Genomic DNA, 15,676 nt, shown 5'->3' on the forward strand with positions numbered 1-15,676 from the left:
TGTCAACAAGTTATTGTCAACATGAGTTTATTCACATTATCATAATACTGAGGTTTAGCAGACATGCAATTCAGCTGCAATTCTTAAAAAGCAATAAAACGCTGGTTTATTATAAGGCTAGAAATAAAGGCTACACATCTAAACATGTGACAAAACCAAGAAATGACTACTGACTGCTACTGTGACTGTTAGTAGGAACAACAATGTTTACAACAGCAAAGTCACAGTAAACTCAATATCTGGGAGAAGCTGAAGATTTGTGGCAGATAAACAGCCACACAGACAGCTGTCACATTATTATTAACTCTCATTAACAAGCAGTTAGCTTAACAAACACAAATGAACACTCTTCTGAAATACGACTCATATTTAAGCACGTTGAATCAGTGGAAGGCGACTTGTTAGCCCCCACAAGGAAGTTATGTTAATGGTTTATTCTGTGACCAGTTATTGAAGCTGTAATAGATTTTATAAACACTGTCTTATGAAAATCAGTATGTATTCATGCTTTAATTTTGAAAGTTCTGATGCGGTGAGAGCAAAAAGTCGGTAGCGGCCGCGTGCGATAAAGCTGCGGACGTGACACGCGACTCCGCCCAGATGTGGAGACACACCAGGATTCACACAGTTTTCAAGAGGACCACAAATTTGAAGAGGTCTGAAGTGATGTCCTGCCCACACTGTCAGAGTTCTGGTCGCAGATTTAAACCCGGAAATAGTCACATCGTTCAGTCCAAACTGGAACTGTGTCCTCGTGTTGGTTCTGAACTCTGCATTAAATCTACTGTGTTGTATTTTTCACGTCAGTATTATTTCTGTTTGCTTTTCACTGAAGCAAATTTAAGTCTTTGAACTGCACCGTGACTTTTATTTTCTACTCTTGTCACTTTTAAATCTTTTCTAATTTCCTATTTCTTATCTTATCTAAAAAATTAATGTTTTGTTTCTTGACTTCTTCTGTCTTGTTTTAATTGTATGTTAGTGTGTGTTAATATTGTGTTAATATTGTGTTATTGTTGTGTTAATGTTGTGTTAATGTTGTGTGTCCCTGCAGAGACTCTGAGTCTCCTTGTGTCTGAATGTTGCTGTACAGATAAACCTGCCTTGTCTAAAGTCACACAGCTCTTCTTCAACTACCCGTCATGCTTTGCGGAAGTTAATAAAATCATAATCTTTGGGATTTTTCAGCTTCTGAAGTGAAAAATACAACACAGTAGATTTAATGCAGCGTTCAGAACAAACTGAAGACAAAGTTCCTGTTTGAGCTGAACCATGTGAAGAATACAGAGACTCAGTCTGACACAGGAACTGTGACAGCGGTTAAGACATGTTATGCCAGCACTCTGTCACTAGGTTCTCAGAAGAGCTATTTTTCTTAAACGAAAGTACTGCGGTATGGCTTAGTCTGAGCAAACCGCGATGTGCATGTGGGTACTACCAATATTCAAATGAGAACAATGTCTACAAAGTTTTCTTGATAGTCATTGGTAAAAGAAAATTTTATGGGCGGGTTGTTAACTTCTTGGGGTATTCCTCCTCCCTGGTGATTAAGTTCAGCTCACAGTCAGCAGTCACTTACAGACACTGAAGGGCTCAATTATCACTTGTTGTTGGACAGAAAGGTTGAATAATGCAGCTGATAATGTGTTTAGTGTTTGTGTGTGTTTGGACTTTTCCTGCAGTGATCTCAGGTGAGTGAGTTTAATTCTGATGTGATCATCTTCAGGTGTCTCTTAATGACACCTTGCTGTGGACAAGCTTGATTTGAAGTAGAGAGAGCATTAACATTAATGTCGTTCACTGTGGCACTGAGTCTTTATTTACACCTGATTCTAAACCTGAGGAGAAAACACAATGTGACAACTTGTTCATCATGTTTGTCACAGACTGAAAACAGACTGACAAAGAGCAGAGATTTCATCTTTTACATTCTCTACTTCATTCACTTTTACAAACACACTCCTCACAAGTAGTTCTCATATTGACACATGAGGACAGAGATTTAGTCCAGCAGGTTATTAGTTGCTGCAGTGGTTTCACTCACAAAGAGTCAAGTGTGTCTGAGAAATGAACAATTATTCTGTTTATTTGTGGAACTGCTTCACTTCAGTTGTGGGGCGATAAAAACTAGAATAACCACAAATCCTGATCTGATGTTGAACACAGTTGACGTTCGTGTGGTTTGATTTTACATGAGAGTTAAAAGAGGAACTGCTTCAGCTGCCGGCAGCTCAGCTTCACTGCTGTCAGAGTTCCTTCGAGTCTGTGTTCACTGACTTGACTCTTTTTCCACCTTGTGGTCGAAACTTGTCACTACATGGACTCTAACAGAGTGTCCAATAAAATATTTATTTGCATTTAAAACATATTTTTAGGTGATCCAATAAATGTAACGGACTGTAATAAATACATCTGATTATGTTTGTTTTGGTAAATTTTTTTTTGAGTAATCGGCTAATTGTATTGTATTATAATATTAATGAGGTAATACAAACTCAGATAGATTTTTTTTTATTTTTTTTTTTATAAATGAATAAACAAGCTGGTCTGAAATAAGTTCCCAGAATACAGTTTGAAGGTAGAAAGGTGGCGGGTCCGCCAGAGTCTAAGTTTTATGGAACAATCTGGTCAAACTGCGACTTCAAAGGCTGTAAAAGACGTAAACCTTTATTCTCAACAACCTGTCAAGATGTTTGTCAATGACACGATATGAATAAAGTTGTGTAGCTTATAAAAAACCTACCCGCACCTCATTGGCCAATGAGAATTCTGAGCGCCCTGAAATGGCGCGAAAATCATGTAAAGGGGTGGAGACTGAGCCATGTGTGACAGAAACACAGGGAGGAAGAGACATGTGACAGCTGCAGGCCATGAGGACTTTCTGTATAACTTCCACAATGAGGTAAAAATATACATTTATATGTTCTCTGTAGAGACAGACTGAAGACTTTAACGTGTTTATAACACCTACAACAGTGTTTTACTGCAGTGTTCACTTAATCTCACTGAAGGGGTTGTTGTGTGTGTTTGTTTAATGGAGTTATTCTGCAATGAGCTCTTATTTCTTGTAGAGAATGAATTGAGTGGTGTTTTATTTTATTATAAAGTAACTCAGGTGTAAAGTTAAGTAGTGTATATCTAGTAGTGTCATACCAAGTCTGGGAAAATATGCAGTGGTGCTAAAATCCTCCAAAAAATAAAAAATGAAATAAATACTCAGTTCAGTTCGTTTACGTTTTCCTCTTCACGTTTTTAGAAAACCTGTTTTTTTTTGTTACCAGTCCAGATTAATACGTGTTGTCAGTCTGTCTGAATGCTGCAACAGATGAACTGACACCGGAAGTGACTCACTGTAAAACCGTTTTTAAACACAAGTTGACAAAAACAAAGTAAAATAAGAAAAATATATTTTAACAATTGAGGATAGTTGTGTATTAAAAGTGAGAGCTCACTCGTCGTGTGAGGCAGTTTAGCTCAGTGCCGTTAATAGGAGTGGTGGCTGTTTGCTCTCTGTGAGGGTGACCAACAACAACAACAACAACATCAACAAACATAAACAACCAACAACAACATAGTTTAGGACTTTGTTCAGTGAACCTCCGGGCTGCTTCACTCCCGCTTACTGCTGCTTCACCTCCGGGCTGCGGCTCCACTCCGGGCTGCTTCACCTCCGCGCTGCTGCTCCACTCCGCGCTGCTTCACCTCCGCGCTGCTTCATCTCCGGGCTGCGGCTCCACTCCGGGCTGCCGCTCCACTCCGGTTTGCTTCACCTCCGGGCTGCCGCTCCACTCCGGGCTGCCGCTCCACTCCGGGCTGCTTCACCTCCAGGCTGCCGCTCCACTCCAGGCTGCCGCTCCACTCCGGGCTGCTTCACCTCCGGGCTGCCGCTCCACTCCAGGCCGCTTCACCTCCGGGCTGCCGCTCCACTCCGGGCTGCTTCACCTCCGGGCTGCCGCTCCACTCCGCGCTGCTTCACCTCCGGGCTGCCGCTCCACTCCAGGCCGCTTCACCTCCAGGCTGCCGCTCCACTCCAGGCTGCCGCTCCACTCCAGGCTGCTTCACCTCCGGGCTGCCGCTCCACTCCGCGCTGCTTCACCTCCGGGCTGCCGCTGCTGCTGCTCGGGCCGCTGTGCCTTTATATGGCGCTTCCTCTTCCTGTGAGCGGACTGAGTTTGACTGCTGCCGCGAAGTCTCTCAGACTCATTCAGACTCGGTCACGCTGCCTCCGCCGCTCACCGTGTAAACATAAACAGTTTAAACCGGGACCGGCTTCATGATGATCTCTGACTGCTTTCCTCGCTGCTGTCTGGTGAAAATGAAGCTTCTCCCGCTCGTCATGTTCACTTTTCTGTTTGTTCCGACATTATGTGAAGACTCTTCGGGTGAGTTTGAACTTTAATGTTACGGCACCTGACAGCTAACTTGTCGCTAGCTGACAGCTACTTGTTAAAGATGTCCGCATTAGCATCTTGTTGCGGTTTATAACACTTGTATCGTGTTTAATGTTTATAACTAATGTTAACAAGCAGACGGCCGCTGGACATTAGCATTCTTAATTAGCATAACAGCTACTGATCGATGAGTGAAGGGGACTCCAGTCAGATCAGTCCGGAAGCAGCTCCCATCAGGAGCGACGTGAAGACACAACATGGAGGATATTTAGGTGTTCATGTGGCGCGAGACATGAAATAAACAAACACAACAACTTAAAGCAAGTTTAACATTCGACCTGTATACATGTTTAATGATTCAGTTCAGTGTGGAGAGCTGCAGATGTGCTGCAAGGTAACAGAGTATCAGAACCTGCCAGGTGATCAATTTATTCACCTTTATTATTATTTATTGGGAAGAGTGATTATGTGGCAGCAGTAGATCTGCAGTGAGAATCGATCTGATGACTGTTTTGATAACTGATCACTGATCAGATCAGATTTTTTTTTAAATAAAACTCTGATTCCAGCTTGTTAAATGTGTTTATTTTCTAGTTTATTTCTTCCTCTTAAACTGACCATAAACTGAAAATCTTTTAGATTGTGGAGAAAACACGACATTTAGAGACGTTATGTTTCAGTAAAAGTGAAGAAATCATGTTAAATACGACTTTGAAAGTGAAAATCACTCATGAATATGTGAGATGTCAAATGTAATAAAGCTGTCAGTCAAATCAAGTTTTGTAGCAACAAAAGGACGAGTAAACATAAATTAAAAGTGTATATGACATATTTACATGTGTATGTGTGTCTGTAATGATTCAGCCTAATTTTAAACATTCTTTGCCTCTAATTTGAAGTGGACTGGAAGTGTAAAGTACAGAAAATAGAAATCATCAGTTGCAGTACAAGGAGCTCTAACTTGTACCTGACTACAGTATTTGAGTAACTATATTTACAGGTAGATTCATCACAACAAGTGAAATATTTTGAGCCTTTTTGTTATCATTTTGATGGTTATGGCTGACAGACAGCAGCTGATGTTATGGAGGCTCAGTTTGCTTTGATCGCAGCCTTCAGCTCGTCTGTGTTGTTGGGTCTAGTGTCTCATCTTCCTCCTGACATTAGCCCAGAGATTCTCTGTGGGGTTCAGTAATAGCAGTACCATATTCAGTAAACGAGTCACTAGCAGTTTTGGTTCTGTGGTCGGGTAACAAGTCCTCTTCCAGCTGGACTAGCTGACCTGTTATTGGCCCTGAACATCACATTTACAGTTTAGGAGTTGTGTCACAATAAAAAAACATGAACTGTGACTTTCAAATGTTTTCATGCTGTAAATGTGCTGGTTGTCTCCTCAGAGTGCCGGTTCATGATGGAAGGACGGGACGACCTCATTCTACAATGTCAGGCGGCTGATTTGGACTTGTCTGCTAAACCGCTGGATGTAACGAGACCGGACCTCAAACATCAGGGCAAAGATGTCGTCCACGCGTATCGACACCAACAGGACTTCCTGACTGATCAGATGGATCAGTACAAACGCAGGACGACTCTCAACCATGAAGACCTGAAGAACGGAACCATCACTCTCCGGATCTCCTCAGTGGACCCGTCTGACAGCGGACGGTACAGAATCTTTGTCCCGGGGCTGTTTACCGGTTATATCAATATCACTGTTGGTAAGTAGGCTGAGTTTAATACTGTACAGATCATATTTATAAAATGTATAAAACAAAACTGTAGATTTTTCTTTTTCTTTTCTTAAATTTGTAACAACAGAACACCAGAACTGGACAAAGACGGATAATTCCAGCACATCTGGACCTCCAGTGACAGACGTGACCGAGCCAGACAATCCTGGTATTTATCTTTAACTGTTCTCAGAACTGTTTAACACTCTATCCTACAAGATCTTTAATGTTCAGGATAATCTGACTGTGTGGGTTCTTCTTCTGTAGTTTAAATAAATGGAGCCTCACTAACATGCAGTGTAGTGACGGCGTGTCTGTCTGATGTGTGATAACTACACAGGTCCTTCACTCAACAAAATAAAGACAAATGTCCCACAAAACAACGTTACTTGACCAAACAACAGTAACGTAGTAACTGTGACTGCCTTTGGCAACTTATATGAAGAAAAAAAACACAGTAGTTATCCGTTGAGAAGCGTCCGTCCTCCCAACTCTTCGTCACATTTCTGCAAAAATATAAAGACGTCGTCATCATGACGTCACGCCTCTTTAAGAGCCGCAGTGCAGCTTTCTGTGTGAATCACACAGCGGTTTGTCTTTAAGGCGGAGATGCTTCGCTCTGTGTGAACGTCCAACTGCGGAGAATTGGTGAACTGCCGCTGCAGTGATAATGTGGCGTCTCCGTGTGAAAAGGGCTGATCACAGCTGCAGTCAGTCCATCACTTCATCCGCGGACATTAAGATGAACAACTGGACAGCTGCTGAGATCCAGGAGATGCAGCGTCTCCTCGGTCTCTGTAGCTGTTTGGTTGTGTTAGCTTGTTGTTGTAGCAGCAAGCTAGGAACGGTTGCTACTTTCAAATTAAAAGCCCCAGTTCTAAACTCCAATGGGGTGCAATGTAAAGCTCTTATTTTGAAGACAAATTCGTTGTCATTTGTTTATAGCCCAACTTCGAGCTTCACGTCACGTCACATGTTTACGCCTACCTCAGAGGCGGCTTTTGAAAAAGGTGGAATATTGCGCCTCGGTTTTAGAAAGACAGGCCGGCACATTGCCGCCCTTACCTTGGAGCAAATGTGCTGCTTGTCTATATAAAAAGAGCTAGTGTCACACACCTGTAGTCCCTCGGCCAGGTGTGAAACATTTAATTAGTTTAAAACATACCCAGGATATGTTTCAGTAATCCATTTTCACTAACAATCCCGCTAAACTGTCTCACAAAGCTGGTAATCAACTCGATTAGTGGACTCAGGGTTTCCACATTAAAGGCAGGTGTAGTGCAGCAACAGTCAACAATCACAACATGAACAAGAAGACTGCCAGCAGATCTGACAAACATGCATACATATACAGGATCTTCTCTGAATGATGACACTGTTATCAGAACTGACTGGTGAGGAGTTGGTGCTTTTATTCACTCTGAGCTGTTGTTTTGAACAAAACCTGCTCCGGTGCAGCTGAAGTTACCAGAACACTCCTGTAAGAAGTGAAGTGAACAGAGTCAACCTGAAGTTACCTCACTAACTTTAATCCTGCTTTGTATTCCCAGTTGCCCTCTTTAGATAGAAAAGGCGGCACATTTGCTCCAAGGTAAGGACGGCAATGTGCCGGCCTGTCTTTCTAAAACCGAGGCGTAACATTCCTCCTTTTCCAAAAGCCGCCTCTGAGGTAGGCGTAAGCATGTGACGTGACGTGAAGCTCGAAGTTGGGCTGTGAACAGTTGATAGAATTTGTCTTCAAAATAAGAGCTTTACATTGCACCCCATTGGAGTTAGAACTGGGTTCTTAGCGGGGGGCTTTTAATTTGAAAGCGACCATCCTTAGCTTGCTGACACAACAACAAGCTAACACAACCAAACAGCTACAGAGACCGAGGAGACGCTAGCATCTCCTGGATCTCAGCGGCTGTCCAGTTGCTCATCTTAATGTCCGCGGATGAAGTGATGGACTGACTGCTGTGATCAGCTGTTTCCTGGTTTTAAAACTCCCCGGCTGTGGGTCGCACAACAGCGCAGGTCATCGACACCTCCGCCCACCTCACGCAGAGGCCGGCACATTGACGCCTCGTTTTTAGATAGCAGGCGAGGCGGAAATAAGTGTACCCTCCGAGGAGGAAAATCGGCGGCCCACAACAAACCCCCAATTTGCCGCCCTCTGTCTAAAAACGCGGACCGAGCCGCCAAAAGGACGGGCAAATTGGCGGCTTGGTGCTCTGTCTAAAAACAGCTACTGACTCTCTCTGTGCATGTCACTAGTGGGTTCCAGTCACAGATGTTGCTTATCCAAGAACCTTTAATTCAGCAGGTTTATATCAGACTGGAGAAGAAGAATCAAAGCAGAATCAAGCAGCAGAAAAGCTGTAGCAAGTAATCTAAAGAAGAAGAAAGGGTCATTACGTCACTGAGTGTTGCTTTGGGCTCAGACTGTGGTGTCATCTACAGAGAAACACTCTAAAACCCAACAGATCTAGATCGTGTGATGATGTAGTTGGAGGCATTGTGGACTGTTTTGTTCTCACCTCTGAACTGCCAGCAGAGGCAGGAACAGAGCCACAACGGAGGTGAGACGACATCTGTGTGTAAGAGTTAGCAGACAGCACAGATCAGCGGTGTGTCGGTATGATGGTGTTAAATCACATTAAAGAGAAATGTCTCACACTAAAACCCACAAAGACGTGTGGGACGAGACCAAACTGTAACATGGTAGCAGGTCGCGTCTTCAGCATCTTTTATATGAGGAAGAAATGCAGAATTTAGACATGGAATGGTGTCTGTCCTCCTGTCTGTCCTCCCGTCTGTCCTCCTGTCTGTTCTCCCGTCTGTCCTACTGTCTGTCCTCCTGTCTGTCCTGCTGTCTGTTCTCCCGTCTGTCCTGCTGTCTGTTCTCCCGTCTGTCCTGCTGTCTGTCCTGCCGTCTGTCCTCCTGTCTGTCCTCCTGTCTGTCATCCTGTCTGTCATCCTGTCTGTCTTGCCAACTCATCATCACATTTCAGCCTGAAAACCAGTGTCTGTCCCCAGCAGCAGCTCCTGCTGATGATTATGTGACACGATATTAATGCAAAACTTTAAGTCACATGTCTCTGTCGCCTTCAACTATTTGTGTTGTAGTTATGATCTCTGGCAACTTGGATCGAAAAAAAATCTCCCTCAATTTTAAATGAGCAGCAGTCACTGCAGTGTTCAGCCCTGCAGACAGAGTTCACTACTAACTGATGGTGATTATGTGATTATCATCATTTAGAGCAAAAGACTTTTTGTCACTTTCCAGGATGCATGATGGGTCCGGATCTCAATCACTACACTTCACAACAGCGTCCACGTGATTACAAACTGTTTGCTGAGGCGAGTTTAGATTTACAGCTGAAACACAGATCTCAGTGTTATGATGTGTACCGTCACATGTGGTGTTAATGTGTGTTAACTGTTCATTGTGATGTTGATGCTGAAACCAAACATCACTGATGTAAACCACTCAAACCTCCTTCTCACCTGTCTGATTCTTTCAGATGCTGGAAACATGACTGACGGGAACGTTGGTGTTGGCATCGGTGTCGCTGTTGTTGTTGTTGTTGTCTTTGTTGTTGCTGCTGTTGTTGTCGTCCTGGTGAAACTTGGAAAGATCAGTAAGTTACAAACTTTTTCTTTGCAGCATTTTATCAGTGGTGGAAAGAAGGGCTGGGTGATAAATTGGCAAAAACGATTAATTCGAGTTTGTGGTTTTGGACGATTTTAAAAAGAATATTCTCTCAGATTCTCTCATTAACTGTCTCCGCCGCCGCTCCTCACAGGCTCCCGTAGTTCACTGTAAGCTCCGCCCTCCTCGCACTGACTTCCCACAGAGAAACAAACACAACATGCAGCGAGCCAAGAGTTCGTCCATGAAAACACTCTGTCTCGTTAGCAGTTTGGTTTTGTAGCGTCGAGCCTCGAACAAACTACGCTCCGCTGCAAAGTTTGTTCAAAGGCTGTTTGCAACTAAAGATAGCAGACCGTTATTTTATTTCAGCCTCTCAAACAGACGCAAGTATCACAGTGGAACACTTGTTGTTCAGTACAAGATGTACAGCAGAGCTGCAGCCCACAAACAGACGCTATAAAGCAGCCGACATTAGTGAATCATTTAATCATTGTGTCCCGTATGAAGAGAAAGGGTCCTGGTGGACAGCTGTTACAGATGCAGTCACGGTGCATATCGTTAAAGACATCGTGACCTTATATACAGCGGAGCCGGAGGTTCATCCACATGCTGAAAATGTTCGACCCAGGTTTGTGTTACGAGGCCGATACGGGGCCTCGAGCCAGAGGAAGCAGACAGACTCGTGTTACTGGACAAGAATGTGTTTAAAGACATCGAGCACACCTCATGTCCTGTACATCTACAACATGTCATGTTTACTGTGCAGATGTTTCATTTAGTTTCATATCTTCAGGGATACAAAATACTTTTTGTAAACAAAAGGCACCTTTTGCAAAATAACGTATTTAATTAAAGTTATGTTAACACTATGAATCCTAATATGGAAACTGATCTGTTTATAAAATAACAAGAAATCTGACATGTTAAATTTCTGTTTACAAAAGCATTTTATCAGAAAGGGACACGTTCTTTTCAAGTGAGTTTGAAGCTGCACTGTTTACAGTGGCAGGGCACATTTGTTCAGAAATAAAGCATTAATTAATTAAATGCAATGTTTTTAATCATTTCTTTGTAATTTGAAGTTTGTTCTTGCAAAGGAAAAAAGAATCGATTAAAATCACAAATCAAGTTTGGTGTGAAAAAGTCGGAGATTCAATTTTTCGTCCATATCGCCCTCGTGGAAAGTTACTTAGTACACATGAGTACTCAAGATAAAGGTCCAGTGTGTAGGATTTAGGAGAATCTATTGGCATAAATGTGATACAATATTCATAATTATGTTTTCATTAGTCTAAAATCTTCTGAAAGTTGAAGTTGTATAAATGTAGAGTTTGACAAAGTGTTTCCATGTTCTCAGAGATTTGTAAGAAGATGCTGAGTGGACCGACGGAACCAGAAGCAGAGCAGAACTCAAACGGTCCTGAAAAGGAAACCCTGATGACTCCAGAGACCAACAACTCACACAGCACTGCACAAAAGTCCTGATGACGTTCACTAAAGCCTCAGAGCTTGAAGACATGTGTTGATGAACTGGAACCTTTTTACCTCTCCTCCTTCTCACTTCACACCTCTGGGTCCTCCTCCTTCTCCAAAGCGACGACTCTCTGCCTCGTCCACAAGCTCTTCAAAAGACAGAACCGGCCCAAAGCAGCCGGTCCAGACTCTGTCTCTCCATCCACCCTGAAGCACTGCACTGACCAGCTGTCTCCAGTGTTCACGGACATCTTCAACACCTCACTGCTCTTCTTCCTGGACACCAACAGCTTCACCTCCAGTCATCAGTCCATCAAGCTCCTGAAGTTCACTGACGACACCACGCTCACTGGGCTCTGACGGGGACGAGTCCACCTACAGGTGGGAGATTGACATTCTGGTGACCTGGTGCAGCCAGAACCACCTGGAGCTTAACGCTCTAAAGACAGTGGAGATAGTCGTGGACTTCAGGAAGAACCCAGCTCCACCCGCCTCCATCATCCTGTGTGGCTCCCCAGTCGACTCTGTGGAGTCCTGCTGCTTCCTGGACACCATCATCACCGTGACTGACACTCTCCCCTCTGGCAGGAGGCTGCAGTCCGTCAGAACCAGAACCTCCCGACACATGAACAGTTTCTTCAACAAGTCCTGGGACCCCTGACTTTGTCTCTGACTCTGACTCTTGTCCACCATCGCCCTTAAATCTCTGCATTACAATAATGCAGAATTTGGACATTTTATATGTATGTTTTTTTGAACAATCTCTTCTATTTTCTATTTTGTATCTGTGTTGTCATTCCTGTACAGCTCTTCTGTCTTTATTTATCAATGATCCCACACTTATGTCTCTGTTTGTTTATATTCTAGTCTCTGTTTGTTTATTGTCTTCAGTCTTCATCAGGACAGATTCCTCGTTGGTGTAAAATCCTTCTTGGTAATAAATCTGTTTCTGATTCTCAGGAACTTTTAGCAGCTTGTCAACTGATTCTGCATCTTTTTATTAATGACTAAATAACATCTCTAATTATAGAAGAAGTTAAAGAGACTGTAGGAAAAGCTCAATGAAAGAGTGGATCTGGAATAGCAGATATTAAAACCTCAGTGCCTGCAGATATACATTCATCATCAACTCTCATCAGAACTACATGTAGGAGGAAATTCCACTTCTGCATGTTTTGCAGGTTTTGAAAGGCTTTTGATGTGCAGGTGGATTGTAGAAATCCAGGCCTTGTTTTAGTTCCTTCCAGCGAGGACGGTTTGATGTCACCTGCGTCTGATTGTGTTCATTTCTCAGGGAATAATGTGGATGATGATGAAAACACATCAGGTGTGTTCAGGCAGCTGGTATCTGTGAGGGAGGATGTTCTGCTTTGTAATCATTGATGGTCTGAAGCTTTGATTGTTCTCAAGCTTCTTCCTTGTTTCTCTCTTCAGTGTAAATGCTGCACTTTGTTCCTGCTTGTATGAATTCATGGTGTCTGGATGGAATTACTGTGTTTGAAATGTTGCTGTTACTGATATGAAAGAGTCTTCAAAGACAAACTTGCACTGAATTTATCATCTTTTCAGTTCAGTTGGTTTAAACTGAACACATGAAAGAAGATATAAAGATAATGTTGAGTTTATTTCATGAATACAAGTTAAAGCGATCAACAATCATCTTGTTTCTGGTTTAATGAAACAATCATTGATCTCCAACTTAAAGATTGATCTGTTGAACTGAGTATCAGACTCAACATGAAGCCTGTCAGCGCTCGTTACTCGCTTTAATAAACTGAATGAAGCCAAAAGGTTGAGACTGTGGTTGATGATCATTTCCTGTTCATTCTCATTCATTCGTGTTTCACTGGAAGCCTTTCTAATCACTAATCACTTTCTAATCACTTCATCTGAGTCACAGTCAACATTTGTGCAGCCAGTGAAGAAAAGTCCTCTAAGTCTTCCTGACATGTTTCATTCACAACAAGAGCTTTTTCTTTTCTTCTTTTAACCTTTTACTACACAAACAACATGAAGAAATGACAAACAGGAAGTAGAATGTAAACATATAGATCAGATCAATAAGAGGACCTGAAGGCAGCACAGAGGCTCTTTGTCCTCATGATCTGATCTGTCAGGACTTTTACAGTTTCACAGTATGTTTTCTAACTGGATCATCCTGAAAACAGTTAATAAACATGGATTATAGAGTTTTAACACTTTGACAGTTAATATGTATAAAATGATAATGAAACATAAACTGACCTGAGATCATCTGACCAAATGATAAAACACTCAGAAACATTACAAACTTCATCATCAAACCTGGAGAAGTTCATGTCACACTAGTGTACTAAATTAGATTTCCCGTGACCAGGAAAAAAACCATCAACACAGGCACAGGTAAGACAAATGATTCAAGACAAGGAATTAGAAATTATCACAGCTTTATTAAATAATTTAAGTTCATCAGTAGTCGAATATATTATTAAAATTATGTGCAAAACATTAATCCATGACAGTCCAAAACATGAATTCATCTCACTCAACCAGTCCGGGTAACTCTAAAACAGTCCTGTCCATGTAAATCCAGATGGACAGGTGTACCGGCACCGCCACTGGAGCAGTGATGGTGAGAAACATGAAGCTTTCCATCCAGCTGCTTCACATGTGGGCCGAAGCTTCATGGCGCTTCATCTGCTCTGCTGAGCCATCAAGTGGACAATGAATGTAAAACAGGCAGAGTGATTATAATGACACCATGACTTTGGTGCGTGAAGCTTTGAATTGAATTGTGCTTAAATGATAATGCAAATAAATAAATAATATACTCATTATTATAGTGTCTGGTTTTCTGATAGAATGACGACAGAGGGGAAAGTTGAAACTAATCAGGGAGAGGGTTGTGATGTCAATGTGTAACTCGGGACAAAATGTAACACATACAATGAGGAAATGTTATTATTTTTTATTTAGAAACAACAACAACTTCTCCACTGTGCTGGGCTTCGGGCGGTTTCTTTTTTCTTCTTTTTATTTAAGGATTTTTTCCAGTCATAGACACGTTTATTTATGACAGCGGATAGGTTGGACAAATGGGAGAGAGAGAGAGAGACATGCAGCAAATGTACTCCGGCTGGGATTCGATCCAGGATCCGCTGCGATTATGACATGCGCAGTAACCACTCTACTACCTGCGCGCACACCTGTTTTTTAACAGGATTTGAGGTAATGAAGGACCTCCATTGCATTTCGTTGCCCCTCGTATTTCGAATCTCACGCCAAAGCCGCACACCTGAATCAGTCACGTGGTGCAGCCGGCTCGCGAGGCTTCGAACGGCACTACAGACGTCATCGACACAAGCCTCGATACGCGCTTCACAAAAGTCTTCGTGGACTTCCGACGCACGCTTCGAAGCCTCGACACGGAACACACATCACTACAGACGGGCGCAGTCGCAGCCGGCGGCATCGGGAAGTCGGATGTTTAGAGAACTGACCGAGACCCACTTCAGCCGGGCACAGACAGAATCTGTGACCCGGTGTCGTGTTGTAGGCTCGAACCTCCAGGCTAGTCCGTTCATCCAGGGACTGTGATCGCGACTATCGACCCGCGAACTCTCTGCCGTGGCCTCCGTCCGCTCCGTGCCTCCGATCTGGGGAATAAGTAACTACCCCCTCCCCCTGGTCCCTGCATACACCTGCCCCCGATCTGCAGCCTCATCAGCCAACTCACCGCGACTGGCGGAAGTTAATTGGGTCCATTATCCCTCACTGACAGATGACATGTCAGCACCGGGAGGAGTGAAACACAGCACACAGCACGGCAAAGGTGGTCAAACGGCACAGCAAACATCATAAACAGCACAACAGATAAATACGTCATCAAGAATCACAGCACGCATGATATAAACAGCAAATAGCAAATACATATCTGATTATTTCACACGTGACATAAGTGTCTACACAGCTCTTCTTCAACTACCCGTCATGCCTTGCGGAAGTTAATAAAATCATCTTTGTGATTTTTCAGCGTCTGACGTGAAAAATACAACACAGTAGATTTAATGCAGCGTTCAGAACACACTTAAGACAAAGTTCCTGTTTGGACTGAACCATGTGACTCAAACCGAGGATAACTCTGTGACCAGCAGCCTGAGAGAGGAGGAGTGACTTCAAGAACGCTTCGGTCACAACTGATGTCAAAGCCCATTAGTCAAATGTTGATCAAGTGACTACAGAGTCCTGAACATCAGATGCACTCCCACTGACTTTTAGAGATGTGGGCAAGACACTTCTCCAAACATCCACTGGTAAATCAGTTCCGAAACTTAAAAGTTCCCGCATGACCAACTCATTGAGAAGCTAATTACCGGTTGAAAGCTTCAAAATAACTTGTAACAAATTCTACATGACAGCGCTTATGAAGTCTGTCACAGCTTCACTAACTGCTCACAGAATAAAAT

General features: G+C 43.0%; 1 protein-coding gene across 3 annotated transcripts; it reads left to right on the top strand.

The window, feature by feature from the left end:
• Positions 1–1,592: 1,592 nt before the first annotated feature.
• LOC115582264 (uncharacterized) lies at positions 1,593–13,034 on the top strand. 3 transcript variants are annotated; one of them, XM_030418128.1, is made up of 5 exons: positions 1,593–1,691; positions 5,789–6,109; positions 6,210–6,290; positions 9,628–9,744; positions 11,116–13,034. In XM_030418128.1, exons 1-5 carry the CDS (start codon positions 1,631–1,633, stop codon positions 11,241–11,243), a joined length of 708 nt encoding a protein of 235 aa, XP_030273988.1. In that variant the 5' UTR covers positions 1,593–1,630; the 3' UTR covers positions 11,244–13,034. The 3 variants fall into 3 exon arrangements, with proteins under 3 accessions (XP_030273988.1, XP_030273998.1, XP_030273980.1); XM_030418138.1 differs by lacking the exon at positions 1,593–1,691 and adding an exon at positions 2,819–2,902; XM_030418120.1 differs by lacking the exon at positions 1,593–1,691 and adding an exon at positions 4,185–4,382.
• Positions 13,035–15,676: the final 2,642 nt, after the last annotated feature.

This window comes from Sparus aurata, chromosome 1 (assembly GCF_900880675.1).
Source record: "Sparus aurata chromosome 1, fSpaAur1.1, whole genome shotgun sequence".
NCBI classification, from domain to species: domain Eukaryota; kingdom Metazoa; phylum Chordata; class Actinopteri; order Spariformes; family Sparidae; genus Sparus; species Sparus aurata.

Bases quoted from the DNA above. Each gene is read 5' to 3' on its own strand.
- LOC115582264 (XM_030418120.1), top strand. From the start codon at position 4,274: ATGATGATCTCTGACTGCTTTCCTCGCTGCTGTCTGGTGAAAATGAAG. The intron at 6,291-9,627 runs GTATTTATCTTT...TGATTCTTTCAG, and splicing joins GACCGAGCCAGACAATCCTG to ATGCTGGAAACATGACTGAC. The intron at 9,745-11,115 runs GTAAGTTACAAA...CCATGTTCTCAG, and splicing joins GGTGAAACTTGGAAAGATCA to AGATTTGTAAGAAGATGCTG.